This window comes from Anser brachyrhynchus, assembly GCF_964034855.1.
Source record: "Anser brachyrhynchus genome assembly, chromosome: 16".
In the NCBI taxonomy this organism is placed as follows: Eukaryota; Metazoa; Chordata; class Aves; order Anseriformes; family Anatidae; genus Anser; species Anser brachyrhynchus.
In genome coordinates, this window is record NC_137734.1 from 10,323,406 (window position 1) to 10,344,375 (window position 20,970).

The window sequence follows — 20,970 nt, forward strand, 5'->3', positions numbered from 1 at the left end:
ACCGGCAGCAGAATCAAATCTGCCCCTGCACTCAAGGAGAAAAGACCAGAGAAGGCCAGGCTGGATGGGGCTTTGGGCAACCTGGTCTAGAGGTGTCTGGGCTGGAATTAGGGGATCTTCAAGGTCCCTTCCAACCCAAACCGTTCTATGATTCTATGACTTTCAACCACAAAGGGGCACAAATGTTTAAGGCTAAGGTGTGACAGTTGCACTTAGCTGTGCAAGCAAACGGGGCAGGTATATTTGTAAACGGGAGCATGTTTATGGGTTGCAGTGAGGCAGCAGGTGGTGCCAACAGGGCTGCCACCGTGCCGCACTGCACAGAAATCCCGGCTCAGAGGAATGCCTAAAGCACCTTCGCAGGGGTCTTAGGGGCGTGCAGGAGCAACAAAGCAATGGCTGAGCACCGCTGCACTGCCACCAGCCCTGAGCGAGCTACTGCACCTCACCAGCAGCAGCATGCCAGCATGCTGGACATGTTTTACACCAAATCTCTCTTTCTTAGCTCTCCAGCAACCAAATCGAGCTTGTCCAAGGGGTTCCTTTGCTCGCAGCAGCCCAGGAGCTGCTCTCACTGGGGCACAAGGGCCAGGAAAGGCAGAGCCATTGCGTTCCTTGCAGCCTGGCTCCCCGAGTCCTCTCTGCTCCTTCCCGGCACGTCTCCTCCTTGCTCCCTAAAGCTATCCGAGCTATTTCGCTGGCCGGCTGTCGTATTCCTCACATGCCTCATACTCAGGGCCCTGTGATCTTCACGCTAAAAGCAGGGCTAGCTTTGCAGCCCAGCTGCTCGCAGTCTGGGAGGGAGCTGACTTCAAACAGCAAGACAGCACCTTAAAAATAAGGGAGGGCAAAGCACCGTGTGCTCAGCTGCTCTGCTCCACCCGTGGCTGAAGGAGACTTTGCTTTCCCCGTGCTCTCAGTAACGCTTCCCAAGGCTCCCTGGGTCTCCCTTGCTGCACGTAACAGAGCACACGCCGGCTGCATCAGTGCAAACCTGTGTATTTTGGTGTAGACACACAGTTAGCAGCCCTCAAACACCAACTCACCAACTCGCTCTGAATTTAATAAGGTCAATAGGACGTCTGTCGAGCTATTTAATGACACCCAGTGACCATTTTCAGTTCTCACCCCTGCAGTGAAAACGCTGGAGAGGGATTTTTGGACCGCTGGGATGAGTCACGGTGCCCAGATTAGTCCTTTCCCACTAACGGAGATGCAGCACGCAGACAAGACTAGCGTTACTCTGAACACTCGACAGGTGCAACGAAAAGGTGCTGGAAATGCTGTTCTGAGAAGCTCAGAAAGGCACAAGGTACACACTCACATACGTGCATACAGGCACACGCCATTTCGGGTGGCTGTGGGCAAAGAATTAAACACAGGGCATGAATCCCAACTGATAGAGGCGCCAGTGTGACTTGACGGGGAGCTGAAAACACCGCTCAGGGGCCTGAGATAGAGCAGAGGGCACAGGGCTGCTGTGCCTGGGACCGCGTCTCTCCGGGATGCCATCCCCGTGCCACAGACGTGGCTCACCCCCAGGCTGCACTCAGGCGTTATCTCCCGCTTTCTCCGCGGGCTGAGCTGCCTGGGATTGCTGTCATTCTTGGTCTTTTAATCCAGAATTATTACAGCTCCTGAAACATCCAGAGGCTACGTGATGAGGCAGAAAACAGCAATTTTAAGCCGCGGCTCGCAAGCAGGAGGTCTGAAGCAGCTCTGAACAGAGACAGCACCTCCTTTTTTGGTAGCATATAATCAGCATGATTAATTCCACCGTGGTCTGGCAGGGGCTGTGGGGATGGTTCTGTGCTTTCCATGCCCGGGGATCAGAGGGGGCTCGGCACGCCCCACGCCGAGCACAAGCCTGCACGACGCCAGCCCCGGGAACAGGCTCGCCAAGTAGGGAGCCCAGCTCGTCACCCCGGCAGGACCTGCCCCGGCCCTTGCCTTTGTCCTGCTGCTCTGGGAGGACGGGATTCACCATACAGGGCTAAAATCCTCCTTTTCAGCCGCCCGCTGAGCAGGCAGAGGCTTTCCTGGCCACTTGTCAGCCCCCGCAGGGAATGGAGCAGTGCCTGGCAAGCAGAAGGAATCCTCCCTAGAGGTGGCTTCTCCAGAAGCAGGCTGGAAGCAGGCTGGATGTGAGGCCTGCTCCTTCCGCTAGTAGGGACGGAGCTGGACCCGTGCTGATGTGGTACCAGAGGGCTGCAGACGGCTCCTGGCATGCCCAGAGACTTGGGGCGATGCACAGGACCAGCCTGCGGGTGCTGGAGGTGACAGTGCAGCTCCTGACTGTGCTCACCTCCTGCTGGAGCTTTTTCCGTTCCGTCAGAGAAGCTGCAGGATGCCATCGGGCTGCTGCCCAGGGCTTGAGCACTGCAGCTCCTGCAGGCAAAGGGGCGGCGAGGCCAGGGAAGACCCTGGGTTGCAGGAGCTGCTGTGATGATGCTGCGGGTGCTCGGGGGCTGAGCCACGCTGCGAGTCAGCACGGTGCCAAGCCTGGCAGGCTCTGCAACGAGCCCTCCTGCACACCCTGCAGCAGAGCCAGGAGCCGCTGCCAGCCCTGGGGTGCGAGGACAGGTACCCGACTTTGGCATCCCTGGGGACGCAAGCTTCACGGCGGCTTCGTCTGGTGCTGCGCTCTCCGAGACATACCTGACCTCTGCTCTCATCCCCTGCTTGCAATGTCGGCCAGGAGCGCTTGATTTGGGAGACTGAGGTCAACACAGCTGCAGCTTCGGGTCTGGCACCTCCAGCACACCGCACATCGGCGTCCCAGGAGAGGCAGTGGTGCAAGAGGGCTGCTGCCACGGGGCCCAGAGCCTGCCCCGACAGGGATGCTGACACCCTGTGCTCAGTCCTGCTGCCACCGAGATCATTTAGTACAGCAGCAGCCGGCTGGTGAACGCCTGGGACACGGAGACATCGCTCAGAGATTTGAGTTTGTCTACCCAGGCACACATCCCCGGGGCACGAAGGCAGAGCACTCAGAGCCATCCAAAAAACCCTGCTGAGGGTTTAGCAATGTCGTGACAAAGCACAGCCTGAAGGAAAGGGCCCAGCCATAACAATAACATCTAGCTCTCACAGAGTACTTCTGAATTTATTATTCATCCACGTGGCTGGCAGTGCGGGGGAGCTCGACGCAGAGCAAAGCTTGGTCCCAGCGGCAAAGCAGCAGACAAACAACAGGCGCCCAGGAAGAGCCCAGGGCACACAACCAGCAGCACAAAAACCTCTCCCGGCCCACGGCCCGGGGTCTGCAGCAGTAAAAGAAAGCTGAGACAGGTCTAAGGGCGATCTTTGATCATTACACATGATACAAATACAAGGAAAAATTTCTTCCAAGGTTAAGATCTGCTCAAAAAAAAAAAAAAAAAGAGTCAGCTTCTGCAAAAAGCAAATCGCTGGATTTTTATTATATGCATATGAAGCCGACACTTTCCAGGGAGCACTTTTTTACTGCCCTGCTGTGCTGCCAGCTCGTAGCCCTAAAGCCCTTCTGCAGAAAACAGCCCATGCAACCACCAGCAGAGGAAAAAGCCTGGTGATGGAGGGCATCGGTGTGAAACTGCACCAGAGAATTTTATAGCCTCCAGCAGCAGGATTCAGAGGCCCCTTCCCAAAGCAATGCTGGAAAATGAACCATGAACACTAAACGTACCCAACTGGGGGCAAGGACCACAAGGAGGGACCTTCAGAAACCAAAGCCGGTGCTCCCCATCCGAGGCGAGGCAGCACGGAGCGGGGACGAGCGCTCCCCGGTGCCACCCGGAGCCATCCCAGGGCTCGCTGCGACTGCTGCGGGGTCTCTGCCTGCCTGCACGAGGCTGCTGCACGCCGCGGCCGAGCGGCTGGGAGCAGGAGGGTTAAACGTGGCGGCTGCTTCGCTGGCTCCCCTGGCACGGCTCTAATGCTCTAATCGTTTTTGTGTTAGCGTGTGGACAGAGCACCGCTGCCGTCCTTCCTGGCCCCATCCCAGGCGCACTGCCCAACTCATTCCTCTGCCTGCTACCGAAATCCCCCGCAGCTACACGAGCCGCAGCTGGGCACAGTGCTAACAGGTGAGAGCCGAAGCCCAGGCAGCAAGCCCGTCTCTTCGGGTAGTTTATAGGGTTTTGCACATCCACAACGGATTAGCCTGCAAACGAGATTGGAATTAGCGGAGAATGCTGCAAATACCAGATGGGGCTGGGGCACCTACAGGTGCGGCGGTGACCTTGCGGCTAGCAACAGGGGAAGAGCTGAGCCCTCTGCCCCAACACATCCGTGTATCGACAGAGAGACAAACCCATCCGGCACCATCCCTCCCTATCTGGGGTCTCCCTCCCTCTTCCCATTGATCCAGCAAACCCTTAGAGGAAGGACCAACCGAACACCTTCTACTTGTCATTCTCAACATCATAAGCTGCCAAAGCAACAAACAAACCCAACCCAAAAACATGACCAAACATAATTCGCCAGTTTTAGGAAGGGAGGTTTTTGCTAAAGCCCACTCTCCTGGACGCTGGCATTTCCCTCCCCAGCCAAACCCTGCTTCGGCATCCGGTGGGGATCACTCAGAGAAATCCCTGAGCACCGCTGCCCAGCCAGGGGGGGCAGGCAGCACTGTGGGGGCATGCGAGGGGTGGGCGGCGGGTCGGGGTGCTCAGCCTGGGTCCCATTTGTGATGGTAAATGCCAGGCTCTTGGCGCTGCTGTGGGGAGCACAGGGAACACGGGCAAATTCAGCACGCTTCCACAGTCACGCTGGTGGCATTTTGTCCTTCTGGAGGAACTTCAGATACGGCTTTGTCTTGGCAGGGATGCTCGCAGCACTCAGGAGGGATATGGGGAAAGCCGCAGAAGTGCTTTTGCTGATGGCAACGTGGTCCCTTCTGCGCTCACGAGGTGAGGGGGCAGGACACACGGACCCAAGCAGGATAGATGCTTTCTCTGTTTTCCACACCACCTTTGCACGTGTGCCACCTCTATATTTGCATCATTCTTTTCTTCACGCGTAGCCCCAGCCTGTCCCCTTTGTGCCCCTCCACCTCCACGCACATGCAGACACCAGCAAACCTCTGCTACCCTCATCTGCCTGTAACCACCCCACGGGACTGAAAACCCCTTTTTGGTTCATCTCTTGTGCCCCCTTCCCTGCTGGCAGTTACCTGATTGCATGTCCTGCCCCGAGAGCCAGGTGTATATTCCCCTGCCCTATTGCTCTTCTGGCTCCATCACTCGTGCGCACAAACCCACTCGGTTTAGACTCCGACATCCCCAGGGCTGAATCTGTGCCGGTTTATTTTATGGACTCTACGCCTGCGGGGTGCAATCTACTTTGTGTATAAAGCAACACAAGCTGCCTCCTACAAGAAATACCCCCCCACCACTTTCAAGGAAATCCCAGAGGAGAAAGCATCCTGGCCTCGCAGAACAACCCTGCCGCCCTTCTCCTTCCTGGCAGCCAGCTCCTGAGATGCCCCGGGACTGTCACTCGCCGTACAGCAGTGGTGGCACCGGGTACCTAGGTGGATAAACGGCACCTCTCCTCCTTCCTTAGGGCAAAAAGAGCACCGACAGCCCCCTGGGGCAGAAGAGCATCCTTTTCTGCTCTATGCTTCAGGGGTGCCTGGCAGAGCTCGCTGCGACCCAACGAGCTCAGCGAGCGTGAGCCTTTCTGATTACTTGGTGGATTTTTAAAATACCGAAATGTTATCCTCGGCCCTAAATAGCTCAAAGCCACTTGCATCTTTCACCAAGGGATACTTCCCCTCAGAACAGCTAAAGTGACATTAATCTCACAGCAGACAGACCTGCAGCTGTCTGCAGGACGACGACAGCCTACAGAGCCCGGCCCTGCGGCGAGAGCATCCGCAGGGGCACTTCTGGGGAAAAACGGGAGATTTGCAGCTGCCGGCTGGACACCTGGGGTGTTTTTAGGTCTGTCCTTCTCCATCCTGCCCAGGCAGAGCTGGGTGTGGATACGGCCGAGCCAGAGGAGTGGGCTGACCCAAGGGAACAGCAGGGCTCACTTGCTTTGAGGGAGCCCGGAGCTCTGCCAAACAGGTGGCATTCACAGTCTGAGCGGGTTTTACCTGGCTGCCAGCCCGGGATCGGGTCAGAAAGTGGGTATTCTCTCTACGAGGCTGTTGTTTTTTTCAGTGAGAAGTTTTAACAACTTGTAATTTGAATGTTTTTCCACATTTCAGCAACCCAAACCAAGAAAGCGAGGAAATACAGGCTGTGTTCTGGCATTCTTTTTCCCCGGTCAAAAAAAGAAAAGCAGGATTATTTTTTTTTGTAAGGAAACAAAAGCAGGCAAATTTCTTAAAATATTGTCTTTGGTTAGAAGCCCAATTATTTGTCAAATCTAATCTAGGGCAGAAGCATTTTTCTACGAGCACATGGGTCTCTCAAGCTGATGTCCGCAGGTTGGAGCCCAGAAGAAACACAGGACCAAGCCGCGAGCTGGGATGGATCCTGCACGTCTGCTGAGGCCACGAGGGGACGGGACGCCGGGTGGCAGCAGGTTCTGCACGAGCAAAACTACAAAAACTTGTACTCAGAAGACCAAAGGGCTCTGGCTCAGCACCAGCATAAGCTGAAAAAATGCACCAGGAGGAGGGGGGGTTTCTGTATCTCTGGATTTATATTTAAATTGGACAGTTTACTTCAATATTTTTTATTTTTCGAGATAAGCCTGTTTCACATTCCACAGAAATGACGATAACCCTTGAGCAAAGCCTGATTGAAAGCGACGATTTGAAGCCCGGCACCCTGCCGGCTGATTTCAAGCATTTGGAGGGGACTCGAGTCCTTCCCGCTCCGCGCAGCAGCGCATCAAGTGGGCATGAAGCTGCCGTTTTCCAGTCGTTTTGCAGATTAAAGCCTCACTTCATTTCTCCCTTTCTGTGTTTGTAAGCCGCTGAGATAAGGATTTCCCACAAGGGCAGGCCGAGCAGCCCATTAATCCCAATTAAGCCCGTTTCCCTGCCTGGCCGGCTCCCCGGTCCGTACCCATCCCCAGCTCTGCTCTCGCTTGGGGTCCCAGCAAGCCCCGGCGGTGCTGGCCCCCACCCCAAATCCCCCTGGAAACCCTGCAGAAAGCACTCTGCCACCAGAAAGCACTCTGCCACCAGCAGATGCTTTCTCCTCGGACCTACTGGAAGCGCGCGCTCCCTCTTACCCTACTAGGGCATGACCGAGCCTCGGGAAATTCATGCGAGGCGAGTGGAAAGCAGATAAAGCCGCGCGCACCCCGCTCTGAAGCCGATGCATCTCAGCACAATAAGAAGGCCTGGCCAAAAATGTGTCAGTGCTCCAGCTGCAGCCAGCTGGGGCTGGAGAGGAGGCCTCTGTGGGGAAGGGATGAAGCGAAGGTGAAGGCATCACACGGCTGCTCGCTCCCCGGCACCCGACGCCCCGCACACAGCTCTTCTTCTGCCCTGGGGACGGTGCGTTGGTGCCACCGCTCGCGGCAGCAAAAATGAAAAGCAGCAAAAGCGAGCCCCAGATACCCTGCTGCCTCCCCATCACAGGAGCTGGGGGTCCCCCAGCTCCACCATGGAAAGGACAGAGAGTCCCCAAAGTCCTGGTTTGGGGTGTGGGGACAGCCCAGGGCAGTGCTCGGCACGGTCAAACCACTTGCTTGGGAACCGGGAGCATGTCCGACAGCATCACCTCCAGCGGGCACAGAGGACAGAGGAGTTAATTAATACAACTGTTTGTGCTAACTGAAAATGAACTAAACAAGCCGCCCTCTACACAAACACAGCGAGCGCGAGGAGGAGCACCAGCAGCGTCCCCTCGCTGCCGCCCCGGCTCCCAGCACCTTTCCTTTAACGCCTGCCGAGATGCCAGGCTGAGCACCAGCACTCAGCAGGGAAGGCTCAGCTGCTCTCCTGCTCGCCGGCCTCAACCCTGGAGGCCCGGGAAGGCCCCGGACTCCTGGGGTGCCCAACACCCGGGTCCGAGCCCGCCGGCCTCGGGGGTGCCGAGCTGGGCAGCCGCGGTGGCACGGCCAAAGCCCTGCCCCGGGCACACACCGCGCACCCCACGGGGCCGCGCAGCCGGCACAGAGGACGTGAAGGCTGGCGGCCTCCCTGGAGGCACAGGCCTCGAGGCGGCACAGGAGGCAGGGCGAGGCAGGGCGACGTCGTGCCCGGTAAAGCACCTGATGGGTGCGAGCGTGCGGCCGAGCTGCGGCGGCGGGGGCTGCCGGCGGCCGCGGCTCCCAGCTGTCGCGCAGGGCAGCGCCGATAAGCCCCTGCTATGCGTTCCCTTATTTAGTCAGGGCGCTGCGCTGACTGCAGCGATTCCCGCGCGTCATTTGCACCCTCCTGCCGCGTCCCCCCGGGAGCCGCCCGGCCGGGCTGGAAGTGCTGGGAGCACAGGGCGGCCTCGGGGAGCGATTCGGGAGCCGTGCCCTGAAACCCGGCCGTCGAGGCTTCCATGTCCAAGCGGCAGGGTCGCAGGACCTCTGTGCGTTTAAAAAAATACCCACGACGTATTCCTTTCCAGTTGTATTCTCCAGTCATAACACGTTCGGCTTTAGGGCCAGCATATAAACAGGCGAAGCACAGCAGCAGTCTTTGTCCCTCACACCTTCCCTTCCCGTTGGTCCTATGACACGCAGCAGATATATTTTAGGTGCTGTTAGCAGGACGTACGCCCGTCAAACTTGCTAGAGCCCGGCCAGATCCGTGCCTTACAGGAAGCAAAGCAAGTGCCTGCACTGGGTTTGGTCCAAGGCAGTGGGAAGCACAGCTCCACGCACAGGGGGATCTCGGCAGGCACTGCTACACGGGGGCAGAAGTGGGATTTACACTGATTTTGTCCCCCAAAAGCCCCAGCAAGAAGTAAAGCTGCTCCTGTGAGCTGGGCAGCTCCTGGGCATACAGCTTCAGAAATCAAACTCCAAAGCACAGCCAGCCCGGCCCCTGCTATCCTACCCCACTCCCACTCTCCCACTCCCTGTTTTCGGAGGCTTTGCCCCACCTGCTCCGTTATTTTTCGGAACAAGCAAGATTTCCAAGCGGGCGGCTCGGGAGGGACCCGGACAGGGCAGGACAGCAGCAGGCTGGGGATAACCAGGCAGAGAACCCGAACCGAGCAGGCAGCGGGGCCACAGGTGCCACCCAGCCCCGTTCCTGCTGCTCTCAGGTGTTCCCTGCACAGCTCGGTGCCCGGCTCCGCTCAGGATCCTGCCCGCACATCCCCAGCGCGGCCGCGTGCCTGAGATTCCTACGGCGCCACCGGTGGAGGCAGCCCCAGAGCTCGGGCTTGTTTTCCTCCAGATTTCTGTCTTAAAGAGCCTTTTATGGCGCAAAAGAGAGAATTCTGCTCTTCTCCTGGCATTGCGCTCCCCAGCAGCGGAAGGCTGGAGAGCACCTTAGCTGAGCCCTGCAAGGGGCCCCCCCACGTGCCAGCCGCAAACAGAAACCAAACATAGGTGCGCAACAGCAGAGGCGCACGGAGGCAGCCAGGCACGGCACAGCCCGGCTGCTTGGCCCTGGGAATTATTCCGTAGTGATCATCTCACACAGACACGTGTCGTGTCCTCCCCAGAAGGGGATTTGTACGGTCTCAAAGGTGTAAGATACAGAGCATCCTGCAGGGAGCAATACAAAGTCCAGAAAACTTCACCTCGGAGCTGCGAGCTGGGGAGATGCTAGGGATAGTACCGCCCTTGTATGAACTGCAATCATTTATTTTCACAATCTGTAGGCAATTCTTCTCGGCTGTGGGTGTAGAAACTGAGGCAAGGTTCAAGGCCAAAGAGGAAGCTGGTGCTGGAGCTGGGATTTCACCTCCGGACCCCTTCTGGGCAAAATGAGGTCTGTTTGCTCTTGATCCCAAAGCTGGGCTGAACAGGGAAGGAAGGAGGAGCTCCGCACAGAGCAGCACAACCCGGGCATCAAGGCAGATGGAAAGGGTGAGGTGCAGCTTACAGCAGGGAGGAGACAAGTCCCTGCTCCGCAGCGGGTCGGGGAACGTGCTCCTTGTGGGACGTGCTCCTCGTGGGATGTGCCATGGGGACCCCGGGGCTGCCAGGGGAGCGCTGCGCCCTCTGCCCCGCGCAGCAGCCATGCCGACACGAGCTCTGCGAGGGGAGGGCGTCCCGGAGCGCGCTGCAACCTCCGATTTCCTCCAGCTCCGAGGTTCCCTTAATAGGAAATTATCTCCCAGCCGCGCCGGGAGGGATGCGGTCCCCAGCAAGGGCAGCGGCACGTTCCAGCCCCTGATGGAAAACACGGCCGAGCCGCTTTTGATCCAACGTGTAAATAGTGTATAATAAAAAGAGGCTTACGTAAACTGACCGACTTCTCGGGGAGCGGCTTTTGCAGCTCCAGCCTCCTTATTTATGGGTGCGAGCGCCGCGGCCGCGCGCTGCCCCGGGGCACGGCAGGGCCGGCGTCGGCTGAGCTGAGCTTCCCAGCCAGGAACAGCCCGGGCTGGGGTTTGTGTCCCTGCTGTCCCTGCGTGACTCCTCCTGACATCGGGCTGCCTTCTCCCTGCTGGTTGCTGAGGCAGTGGAGCTTTGCTAAAAACCAGTTGTGCTCCTTGCAAAAGTTTGGAGGCAGGAAAGCAGAGGCTGGGCATGTCTGGGTTGTGCAGGCGGGCAGAGGTTTGGAAATGAAGTGCCTTCCCCAGGGCAGCTGTTCCCCCCGTCTGCACGATAATGAAGCAACTTGGGTGATTAAACCCTAAACAAGACAGTTTGTGTCTTGTTTAAGAACAAAATTTAAGAAACATTTAAGAATAAAAAAATCTAAGAACAAAAACAGTTCCGGAGCCACAGCCACCTCCCAGCAGCCCGAGGACAGCACTGATGCCACAATGTGGCCCCAAAATCATGGCAGCAGGGGGGCACCGTCTTTGTCCTGCTAAGCCCGACCAGCCGAGCCCCACGGGGTCCCCATCACACGGGCAGCGACAGCCCGAGCCGCAGGGCGATGCGGTGCCAAGGATGCACGCGGAGGTGGGGGGGATGCAAGCAGGAGGGGATTTTCTCCTGCCAGCCCCAGAGCTGCCCTCTCATCTCCTCCCGGGATGGAAGCTGGAGCCATCAGCGCTTTCCTTGCCAGCTAGTTCCTAACACAACTAGTTCAGAGCAGAGCCCACCAGGCGGTGCTGGGGACACAGCGATGCCCGGCCGTGCCCACATCTCCACCGACGCGAGGGCTACGGGGGAACACGAGGCGGCCACGTGCTGCCGCACGCCTTGTGCACGCTCCTCCCGCCCATGGGATCTGCCCCCGGTTCACGGAGCCCCCGGCACAGCGCTGCCTTCACAGAGCCCGACCCGATAAAAGGCAGCGACAGCACAGCAGCAGCCTGGGAACTCCCCCCCCCGTCGTACCGGGGGCTCCGGGGCAGAGCCACGCGCTGCTGCAGGCAGTGTTTGTTTGGGACGCATCCCGCTCGTGTGCCTGCTGGAGCTACCAGCGCCAACATCCCGCTGCTCTCCGTCCTGCCCCCTTCACGCCGCCACAGCCGCTCCGGCAGCTTGGCAAGCACCGGGTGCTGCCTGGCTCACCAGCTCCTGCTCCACAGCAGCTGCCCTGCACGAGGGACGTGGGGGGACGGGACAGGGCTGCGGGAGGGGGGCCGGGGGCTGCAGCAGGGCCACGGGGCGGGAGCGAGGCAAGGAGAGCGGCTGCAGCTCAGTGACACCGTGCGTGCGCTCGCCACAAGGACTCTCCAGGGGCCGAAAGCCTGAGGCTGGCTAAAAAAGGAGATGGAGACAGCAGAAAGCTGGAAGCTTTCCCCCACTCCGTGGCAGGTCCCAAATGTCCCCTGGCTGCCACAAGGGCCCTTGGCTTTGCTCCATCAGCAAAAAGAACGAAATAGAAATTGCAGGGAGCCACGTTCAACCCCGCTGCTGGGACACGGCCAGGGGGCACCCAGTTGGGTCCAGAGGGACCCGTGGGACGGGGACCACCACCATCCCGAGGACCTCCGCGCCGGAGCCCCGCGCACCCACCTGGACGCCGCGATCTCCGACTTCTGCCGGGCGATGGCCGCCGCCCTCTGAGCCCCCTCCACGCTCCTGTCCACCTTCTGCCGGATCTTGGCGCTCTTGAGGGGGATGACGCGCTTCTTCATGCCCTTGACGAGGACGTTGTGGCGGTACTTGCCCTCCTCCTTCTTGCCGTCGGGCAGCGTGGTGCAGCCGTAGCCGTGCCGCAGGTTGTCCAGCCACTCGCCCTCGTACTTGAGCCCACTGGAGCGCTCGCTGACGCCGAAGCCCGAGCGCTTGTCGTTCTTCCACTCGCCCATGTAGGTCTCCGTGGTGGTGGCGTCGATGTCGGACTCGAAGGGGGGGTACTCCTCGCCTTCGGCGCCCTCGCCCAGGCTGACGGTGGAGGTGGCGTCGCTGGCGGCCGAGCTGATCCCGCTCTCGCTCTTGAGGAAGCTGACGCGGCTCTTCTGGCTGGCCAGCGACGACTTGGACTCGGACTTCTTCAGCTTCCCCAGCAGGGAGCCCCTGCGGAAGAGCCCCCCCTTCTTCGGCTTGCCGGCCTCGGCGTCCGCGTAGAGGCTGAGGGCGAAGCCCCCGCGGGTGATGGTGGGCGAGACGGGCAGGCTCTCGGGGTGGGCGGCAGGGGAGTCCTGCTGCGGCAGGGTGCCGTTGCTGTGCTCGCTGCGCAGGGAGGACAGGGAGGTGCGCAGCGGGGAGCGCACCACCGACGCCATGCCGTAGGGCACGCTCTGCCGCACGCCGTAGCCGTGCCGCATGCCGTTGGTGAACTGGCCCTGGTAGGTTCCTGCGGGAGAGAAGAGGGAGGCGGTGAAGCGGCGGCGCTCTCCGTCCCGCCTGCGCGGGCCAGCGAAGGGCTGCTGGGCATGCGCACCCTCCCTCGGAGAGAGGACCCCAAAATCCACCCGAAATCCACTGTGAAAGGCGCTGCCCCAAAGGAGCGAGGACAGAGAGCACAAGCCAGGAAGGTGCTGGTGCAAATCCAAAGCTGCCTGGTGGATGTGGGGCCTGGGCTGCCATCAGGACCAGGGGGCAGGAGGCAGCCCCACGGGGCTGGAGTTTGGGCTGTGCCGAGGGGTGGCAGCAGCCCCACGTGTACACGTGAGAGGTGGTGGCACGGCTCTTGGCTCGGGGACAGTCCCTTCCAGCCCCTTCTGCTGTTTGTCACTCGCAGCCTGCCAGGACCAGCTCCAGACCCCCGAGACGGGCGCGTGCCCATAGCGCGGGCTGCCCGGTACCCGCAGCAGCATCTGCTTGGCCCTGACACAGCTTGCCCGTGGTCCCAGGACCAAGGCTCACGCCACAAAGCAAGACGTGGGTAAAACAGGGAGGAGAGGAGCAGCTCTCTGAGGATCCTCCAGCTCTGTCCCCTTCTCCAGACCCAGCTCAGGACCGTGCACACGGTGTGCCATACAATGGGGGGGACGCGGGGAGAACAGCGCTCACCATGGCCAGGGCTACACCCCAGTATGGGACCCTGAGAGCCAGCAGGACCTTGAAGGACTGGGAAAAGCACATTGTTCCTCTGCCAGCCCGGCCCTTTCCACGTCTGCACCTCCGCAGGTGCTAGAACAGCAACTCGGAGACAACAGCTCTGATTTTTCCCACCAGGACGCCAAGAGACTTAAATTAGCAGCATCAAAGCCCCCTCTCCAAGAAGGGCTCCCAGCAGGAGCAGGGCTGCCGGGGGCAGTCCTCGCCTCCGGCACCGAGATGCCAGCGCTGCCACCCTGCCAGGCGGGCTGCGAGAGCCAGCGTGTCCCCAGCGAGCCCCACGGGGTGGCAGGGGACGGGACGGGACAGCGTGGGACGCCTCCCGGCCCGCTGCCCTCCCCGTCTCGCTCTCCTCGCTCCGGAGCTACAGTTGCCTCAGAAACCGGCAAAACCACCCCAAACAAAAGCAGCATTCAGCTCCGCTCCCATCTATCAGCCCGTGCTGCGGCATCTGGAAGGGGCCGGCTCGCTCCAAAGCGGTGCTGGGGGGGCACCAAGCTCCCTGGAAAGGCGCCCCGCTCTTTGCGCTGCTGGGCACGGCTCCACGCGAGCAGCCAGCCGTGCAGGGGGCATTTTTGTGGACATAAGTCTGAAAACACCTGAGTTTTGTTAAGCAGCGACAGAAGGCACCGAGGTTTGGGGAGCCAGCCCGTGCTGCCCCGGGGGGGTGACCCTAGAGCGGGGACCCAGGCTAGGCTAGCCCAGGAAGGAGGGGGGAACCCGGCTTCCAGACATTCATTTCCACATTCAGATGCTGTTACTGAGACCAGGGATGACCCTAGTCCCCTGAGAGCAAACGCAGCTCCTTCTTTGGCGATGGTGGGAGTGCATATTTTACGCTCTCCCAGGCCACTTCTGCAGCATAATCTCTACTCCCAAGCTTCAGGTTTCGTTGAAATCCTCTCCAGACCCGCCTGCGGGGTGTTAACTTACAGCGCCGGGGCCAGGAAAGGCAAGAAGTGCCCGGGCGGGCAGCAGCTGCTGCCCCCGAGCAGCCACCCCCCGCCAGCGCTCCCTGCCCCGGGCACACGGGATTTCGGCTCCCTGCAGCACCGCAGCTACCCTGGAAACAGAAGGGAGGGTCCGGGGAGTGCAGAGCATCTGCACCAGCCAGCCACGGGAGCTGCTGTCCAAAGCAAGGTGCTTTTGCTTGGTTTCTTGGGGTAGTTTAAGCTCTGTTAGGAAAAATAAGGGAGGCATGAGCTGGGAGCTGGGGTCATCACCCGAGTTCTGCTTCACCCCTCCAGTGCAGGCATCTGGGTGTGCTCCTCACCCCGCCACGCTCCCAAATCTTGCTCTGTGCAGTGGTGACAAGTCTTCGGAGCACGAAAGCACCACGTGCTGCCCCGTTTCCCTCCCCACCCCTTCCCCACGAGGAGCCCAGGAGCAGGGTGCCCCATCCCCGCCGGCGCAGGGCTGACACTCGATAGGGGTGACACCGGAGCCCTCCCCGCAGGACAGGCCAACCTTGCACATAGCAAGCTGCATCTGATAGCGCCGTCGAATTAACCACCTGGAAAAGGAATTCTGGAAAAGTCTCATCGGGGCTCAGCCTCTCCTGGAGGCTCAGGTCAGGGCAGCCTCTGTCCTCCAGCAAGTCCCCGACTTCCCCCCCAGCAGTGCCACGGGCAGCTCCTGGCCAGGTGGGATGGGAAAAGCCACGGGGCACAGCAGGTCTTTGGGTAGCAGAGAGCTGGGAGCCTGCTTCTCACAGGCACCTGTGTGAACCCCTGGCCACGTGCCCACGCTAAGCATGTCCCACGTGGGACAAGAAACGAGGTCCTGGCAGCTCGTGGTGTGACCAAACCTGCCAACGCCACCTGGCAGAACCGAGAGCACCGACACGCCGCGGTGCCCAGACCTGCAAAACAAGCGTGGGGTGAGCGGGTGCTAGAGCCAGGGCTCGAGGGGCTCGAGCAGAGGGCTCACTGGTGCGGCCACGTCACGCTGTGATGCACGGAGCCCGACGGAGGCTTTGTGCCCAGCCACCAGCCTGGAGCAGAGCCAGGAGATGCTGGGAGCAGCTCAGTGCTCCGGGACACGCTGTCACCTCCTTGTCCACCCTGCGTGGGTACCAGGGCCAGGATGAGCCCGGGAAGGCAGGAGGCACCACCACGCTCCATCACAGCTACCACCGAGTCGGTCGCAAGCAGCCTTGCCCAGCTTATTTCATATTTTCCTGACTCAGTTTCCCTCAGTGGGAAGAGAGAGCCTATCTAACCACCTCTGCAGGGCATCCACCAGCACGGCCACGAGGCTGCCGGAGGAGCTGTCACGGTGCCGCACTCCTCTTCCTGCACCAAAAAAAAAGTAATTCCCCCTTTTTTTTTTTCTTATACCATAAAGCACCCTGAAAGCAGACTGCTTCGAAATCTCAAGCTCTGAGCAGCGCCAGATCCAGCTAACCTACACACACCAGCGCAGTGAGTCTAACAGAGGCCCAGGGCTGTACGAACCGCATCGGGGCTGGTGGCAGAGCAGAGCTGCACACGTCTGAGCCAGAATTACTCTGGGGCTATTGAAACAGCCTGGCCACAGCATGACACGGGGCAGGGGGACACACAGCCCCCAGCCTCACTGCTCGCACTGGGTGTGGTTCTGTAAAGAAAAGCAGCGAATGCGAAAAAAATAACTGTTTAGGATCAAAATGGAACAGAGCCCTAATTCCCTGCCTGCTCAGCCCTGCCTGATTCATTGGTGTGTGCCACCTCTGGAGGCACCGGGCTGCCAGGGAAAGCCCGTGGGGCAGGGATGTACAATACTTGTACGCATCTGAAAGAAAGCAGAACAGGGACAGGACTCACGATAATGCCTTATTGCCTGCTTTTTTTCATGTTGGAATGACAAAACGTGCCGGTTTCTCTGTGATGCCCAGGTAGAAGATTCCCCACCTCTGTCTGTCCCTGAGCAAGCAGGGGGGACCCTGTCTGTCTTCACAGGATGGAAAGGATCAAACCGTGGTGCTGATGGAAACGTTGTCCCTGCAGACTTCACCTCTGAACCCTCCCGTGTTCAGCAGCAGGATGTGGCCCTCGGTGCAAGAGCCCGCTGCCAGCAGCATCACAGCTCCCCTGCCCAGCACCTAGGCGCTAGGATAACGAGCGATGAATGTAGATTATACGAACAGCCAGGTAAATAATGCAAACAACTCCGATAGCTTCGCTGCCTTCCGAGCACCTGCTGTTAGCCAGACACTGCGATGACAGACGTGTCAGAAGAACTTGGTGCAGAAGGCCAGGCACATCAAAGCCACGCACAGCGCCACGTGCCAGACACGCCAGCGAAAACCTAGGGCTTCTTTTGGGTGCCAACACCACCAAGGGAAGGCTGTCACGGTATTACCTAATGGCTTCTCTTGGAAAAGAAAGGGAGAAAGAAACGGAGAGGAAAAATAAACACAAAACACACAGCATTAATTCACGGGTCACGTTCAGCCACGCAGTAGCTTTGTTAGAGAAGCAGCCTGGGCTGGAGGGAGTCTAGGTGCTGGACCTGAAAACAGGGATTCGAGTCCCTGCTCCATCTCTGACGTTACGTGACCTTTGACGAGCCACTTTATCAGGCTCAGTCACGTGGAGATAATTCGACATTTTTTGCAGGCGCCCACAGACCCGTGGAGGAGAGGTGCCATGGGGGTGCCACCACCCCAGGCACACCGGGGCCGGGTGCCCCAGCACCCACCGGCAGTCGGGGCGCCCCTGGGGAGCCCAGCCCCAGGCCACCCCGCTTCGTAGGTCCCGCTGGAGCCCTCTTCTGTGCTTCCTTCCCCTTTCTTGCGGTCTTATGATCTCTGGTCTAATTGTTTCCGCTCGGTTAACGTGCACCGCTGTTTTCTCTTAGCTGCCTAGAGAGCAAACTGCGGCATCAAAAATAAGTTGGGCTTAGGTTGCTTTGGTTGCAAGTGAGGGTTTTCCCCCCCATAGGCATATATAAACAGGGATTTGTAGAGCAAAGCACAGCTTTGAGCCCGGGCCCTATGCTTGCAATAAGATTCTGCAGTAGCAGTGACGCTTTTCTCTACAGCAAGATTTGACAGGATCGAGCACTCCGCCAAAAACATGTATCCAAAAAACAAGGACTTCTTACAGAGGTCACAAAACTTAGAGGCAGAAGCCAAGCGATGAGGTTTTTGCTGAGAATTTATGTGGCAAAATGATGAGTTCCTTCATGCTTTGCCTTGCACAGCCCAAATCGCCATCCACTTTAGCTGCCAGATCCTGTCCCCGTAAAAGGGCTCCAAGCTCCTTCCTGGTGACAGAAGCGGGCACACACACTACTGAGCTCAGATACCCACGGAAACATTTCAGAGCATTACTCTGCCCGTCCACACCGGGAGCTCTGAGCCTCGCGGCCGATTTCACTCAGCGTTACAGAAGGAAGCTCTTCAAGCTCTCAGCCTCCCACAGCTTTCACAACGGGCCTTTGGTAGAGGAGAGGACAGGGAGCAACCCAGGCAGTGCCTGAGCTCGGTTGTATCAGGAGCTCACCCCTTAACAGGCACCAGAAATCCATACGGGATTTCAAAAGCTTCACCCTAGGTTTGGGCTTTATTTAGCCACCAGCCTCAGCCAGCCACGAGATACAAAGCACAGACAACCCTGCAAGTGTCTTTTAAAGTATAACTTTGATATGTATATTTTTATATATATATTTCAAGTGTAAGTGCATTTTAAAGGCCCAAAAGGGGCTCCATCTCCCTGATGACCACGTACAGCCCCGTGACGACCCACGGCTCCTAACGAGCTGGCCGGCGCCGCCTGTGCCCAGGGCCCTGTTCCTGGTGCCGCTGCCTTCCAGAGGACACCAATCTCACCCCGGCTCTCGGGCCACCCGCAGTGCCCTGAGGTTTACCGGGCCAACCCCAAACTCAAATATTAACAGGCCCAATTAGTGGCATGGCCACAACGGGACTGTGCAGGCGGTGGCTGCATGCAGGTGAGGAGATAACGCAGGAGCAGCAAGATTTGCCTGTCCCCATGCCGTAGGCTTAATGCTGGCACCATCGCCTCGGCCACAGCTCTCCCTGTGCTCCCGCAGCAACGTCCTCCATAGGGCATGACCCTGAAAGGCACCAGCCCTACGCCCTCAGAAAAAGCTGCGTTTTAGTAAGCAGTGAGGAACAGGCTTTGAATCTGTGATACTTTGAGATCTCCCGAATTAAAGTCACGCAGCTGCCGAGCTAAGGTCTTTCACGTGCTGCTCACAGCTATTTGATCTCTGCGCATTACAAATCACCCAGACACACCTTACTTGTAACCTACACACCTCACAGCAACCCGTTAGGCTTTTGGAAGAGTACATTGCAAGGACGAAGCGAGCATGCTTTAGGCCTCGGCATCGCGGTGCAGGCGGCGGGGCCTGGCTCATTACCAGCTCCGAGGCCCATGGCAGATGGAGGCCAAGAGCTAAGGAGCAGGAGCGATGAGCCGCTTCTGGGCTGCGTCTACACCTACAGCCTCAGAGGGCACAGACAAAGTGAATCAACTTCAGGACTGCATTCCCCAAAAACTTAGCCATCAGCCTAGGCGACTTGTTGAGAAATATATGAAAGCACAGCCCTGACGGCTGCTGCCTTGAATTAGTCCGTTTTTCTAACGTCTATAAATCCGATGCTCTCCATTCTGAAGATTTATACCATTACTGTTATTTTTCCTTACAAACCGACTCCTTTGCATGTCCTGGATAAATATAGATGTAATTCTGATACATATTTTGAAGCGTGTTTCTTTCAAATCACCCTCTCTATTTAGCTATCCTAAATATGGAAGCCTGGAACATTACAGCGCTGAGGAGCTACAGAATTACTTGCACAGAGATTCTTGTAATGGTTCTAACCCCAAAATTGCCACTAAGGCAAAAACACAATTAGACTAAGCAGTCACAGAGTACAGCAAATATCTGGCTGCTCGGTGCCATTTGTGCAGTACTGAGGGGACTGCGAGCTTCAGAGTAACCAAAGGGGTTTATTTTAGGGAAAGACACGTGGCTACGTATTTTAAACAGCTTTGATAACTCGAGCAAAAACATTTCACCAAAGCAGATGTTCAGGCATCCAGTCGGAGGCATGCGAGCAGCATTTAATACCTAGGCAAAGCACGCTACGATGCTGGGGGTGGCTCATATCCAGCGTGAAAACGCTGACAAGGTGCTGCCTGACCAGAAAGCGAAGGGCTGGCTGTGGGCATGAAGCAGCGAGGCGTTTAGCTCGGGTCCAGCCATGAACTGGAAGAATCGACCACCGGAGAGCCAGGAGCCGCAGCCTGCGCTGTCCGACGCTATTAACCAGCTCCCGTGGGACGGGCAGGAGGGCACCGTGCCCACCCAGCCCTCGCTCGTGGGGCAGGAGGAGGTCACCCCTGCCGCCGACACACGGGCATCGCACCGGTACCCACCGTCGCCCTTACCTCCATCAGCGTACGTCTCGGTGCCGTAGCCGTCCTGCAGGCCGTTATTCCAGGTACCTTCATACTTGGCTCCGCTGCTCATGCTCTGCCTCGTGCCGTACCGTCCCTTAAAGCCGTGGGTCCACTCGCCCCTGTAAACCCACCGCCCTTTGGTCTCGATTCCCAAGCCGTGCCTCTTGCCTTGGGACCAGTACCCTTCGTAGGTGTTGCCGCTGGGCCACGTGTAGATGCCCACCACCTCGAAGCCGTAGTTCCAGGAGCCCGAGTACTCGCCCTGACCCTTGGGGCCGGTGCAGATGCCGTGCCCGTGGGCTTTGCCCCCTTCCCAGCCTCCGCAGTAGGCGCCTCCATCATCGAAATCGAACCTGCCTCCGCTCATGGCACCGGCTCCCGGGGTGGGGGGGAGCCCCCCGCCGCCCCCCCCTCAGCCGGGCAGGGGCAGGAGCCGGGGGCGAGGCTGCCCCATGCCGGGAGGCTCCGGCCTCTGCTGCCGGGCCTCGCCGGGCCGAGGGAGGCCGGCGAGGGGAGGGCAGGGGGCGGGCCGGGCCCCGGGGCTCCGGGGGGAGCCTCTACCTGGCGGCCTCACGGGCAGCGGGGCCCGGCCGGGCGGAGGAAGAGGAGGGGAGGAAGAGGAAAAAAAATGTGGGGGGGGTTAAAAAAAAAAAAAAAAAAGAAAAAAAAAAGGAGGGGGGGTCCCAAGCCCCCGCCCCAACCCTTTCCCCGCCCGGAGTGAGGTCAGCGCTGCCCTAACAAGGCCATCGGAGGCCGGGAGCTGCTCCCAAAAATAACCCCGCGGGCCGGCCCCCGCCTCGGGGCCCTTTTATGAAGGAGGAGGAGGAGGAGGGAGAGGCCTCCACCCCCCCCCCCCCCCACCTCCGGGCGGGCAGCCAGCAGAGGAGAGGCTGGGAAAGTGAAATAGCCGAAAATAGCGCCTGGGAAGGGGCGAGCTGCTCCCCGGCGGCCTCCCGGAGGCAGGGAGCGCCCGTCGAGGCTGGCTCCCTCCTGAGCCTCCCCCGGCCCCCGGACGAGGAGCTGTTGGGGCGAGGTGCGGAGCTCTGTGCCTCCTGCCGGGGCAAAGCTCCAGCCTCAAGTACAGCGGTGC

General features: G+C 59.1%; 1 protein-coding gene and 1 long non-coding RNA gene across 2 annotated transcripts in view; both read right to left on the bottom strand.

Moving 5' to 3' along the window:
• Positions 1-20,673, bottom strand: part of JPH2 (junctophilin 2) — a 30,143-nt gene extending 9,470 nt beyond the window's left edge. Inside the window, 2 exon segments of the mRNA XM_080557586.1 lie at positions 11,974-12,757; positions 19,869-20,673. Coding sequence (XP_080413712.1) covers positions 11,974-12,757; positions 19,869-20,247 — 1,163 coding nt within the window. The 5' untranslated portion in view covers positions 20,248-20,673.
• LOC308178649 lies at positions 44-11,959 on the bottom strand. Its single transcript, XR_013939873.1, has 2 exons — positions 3,668-11,959; positions 44-3,360 (listed from the first exon to the last, which is right to left on the bottom strand). It is a non-coding gene; the product is annotated as an uncharacterized lncRNA (long non-coding RNA).
• Positions 20,674-20,970: the final 297 nt, after the last annotated feature.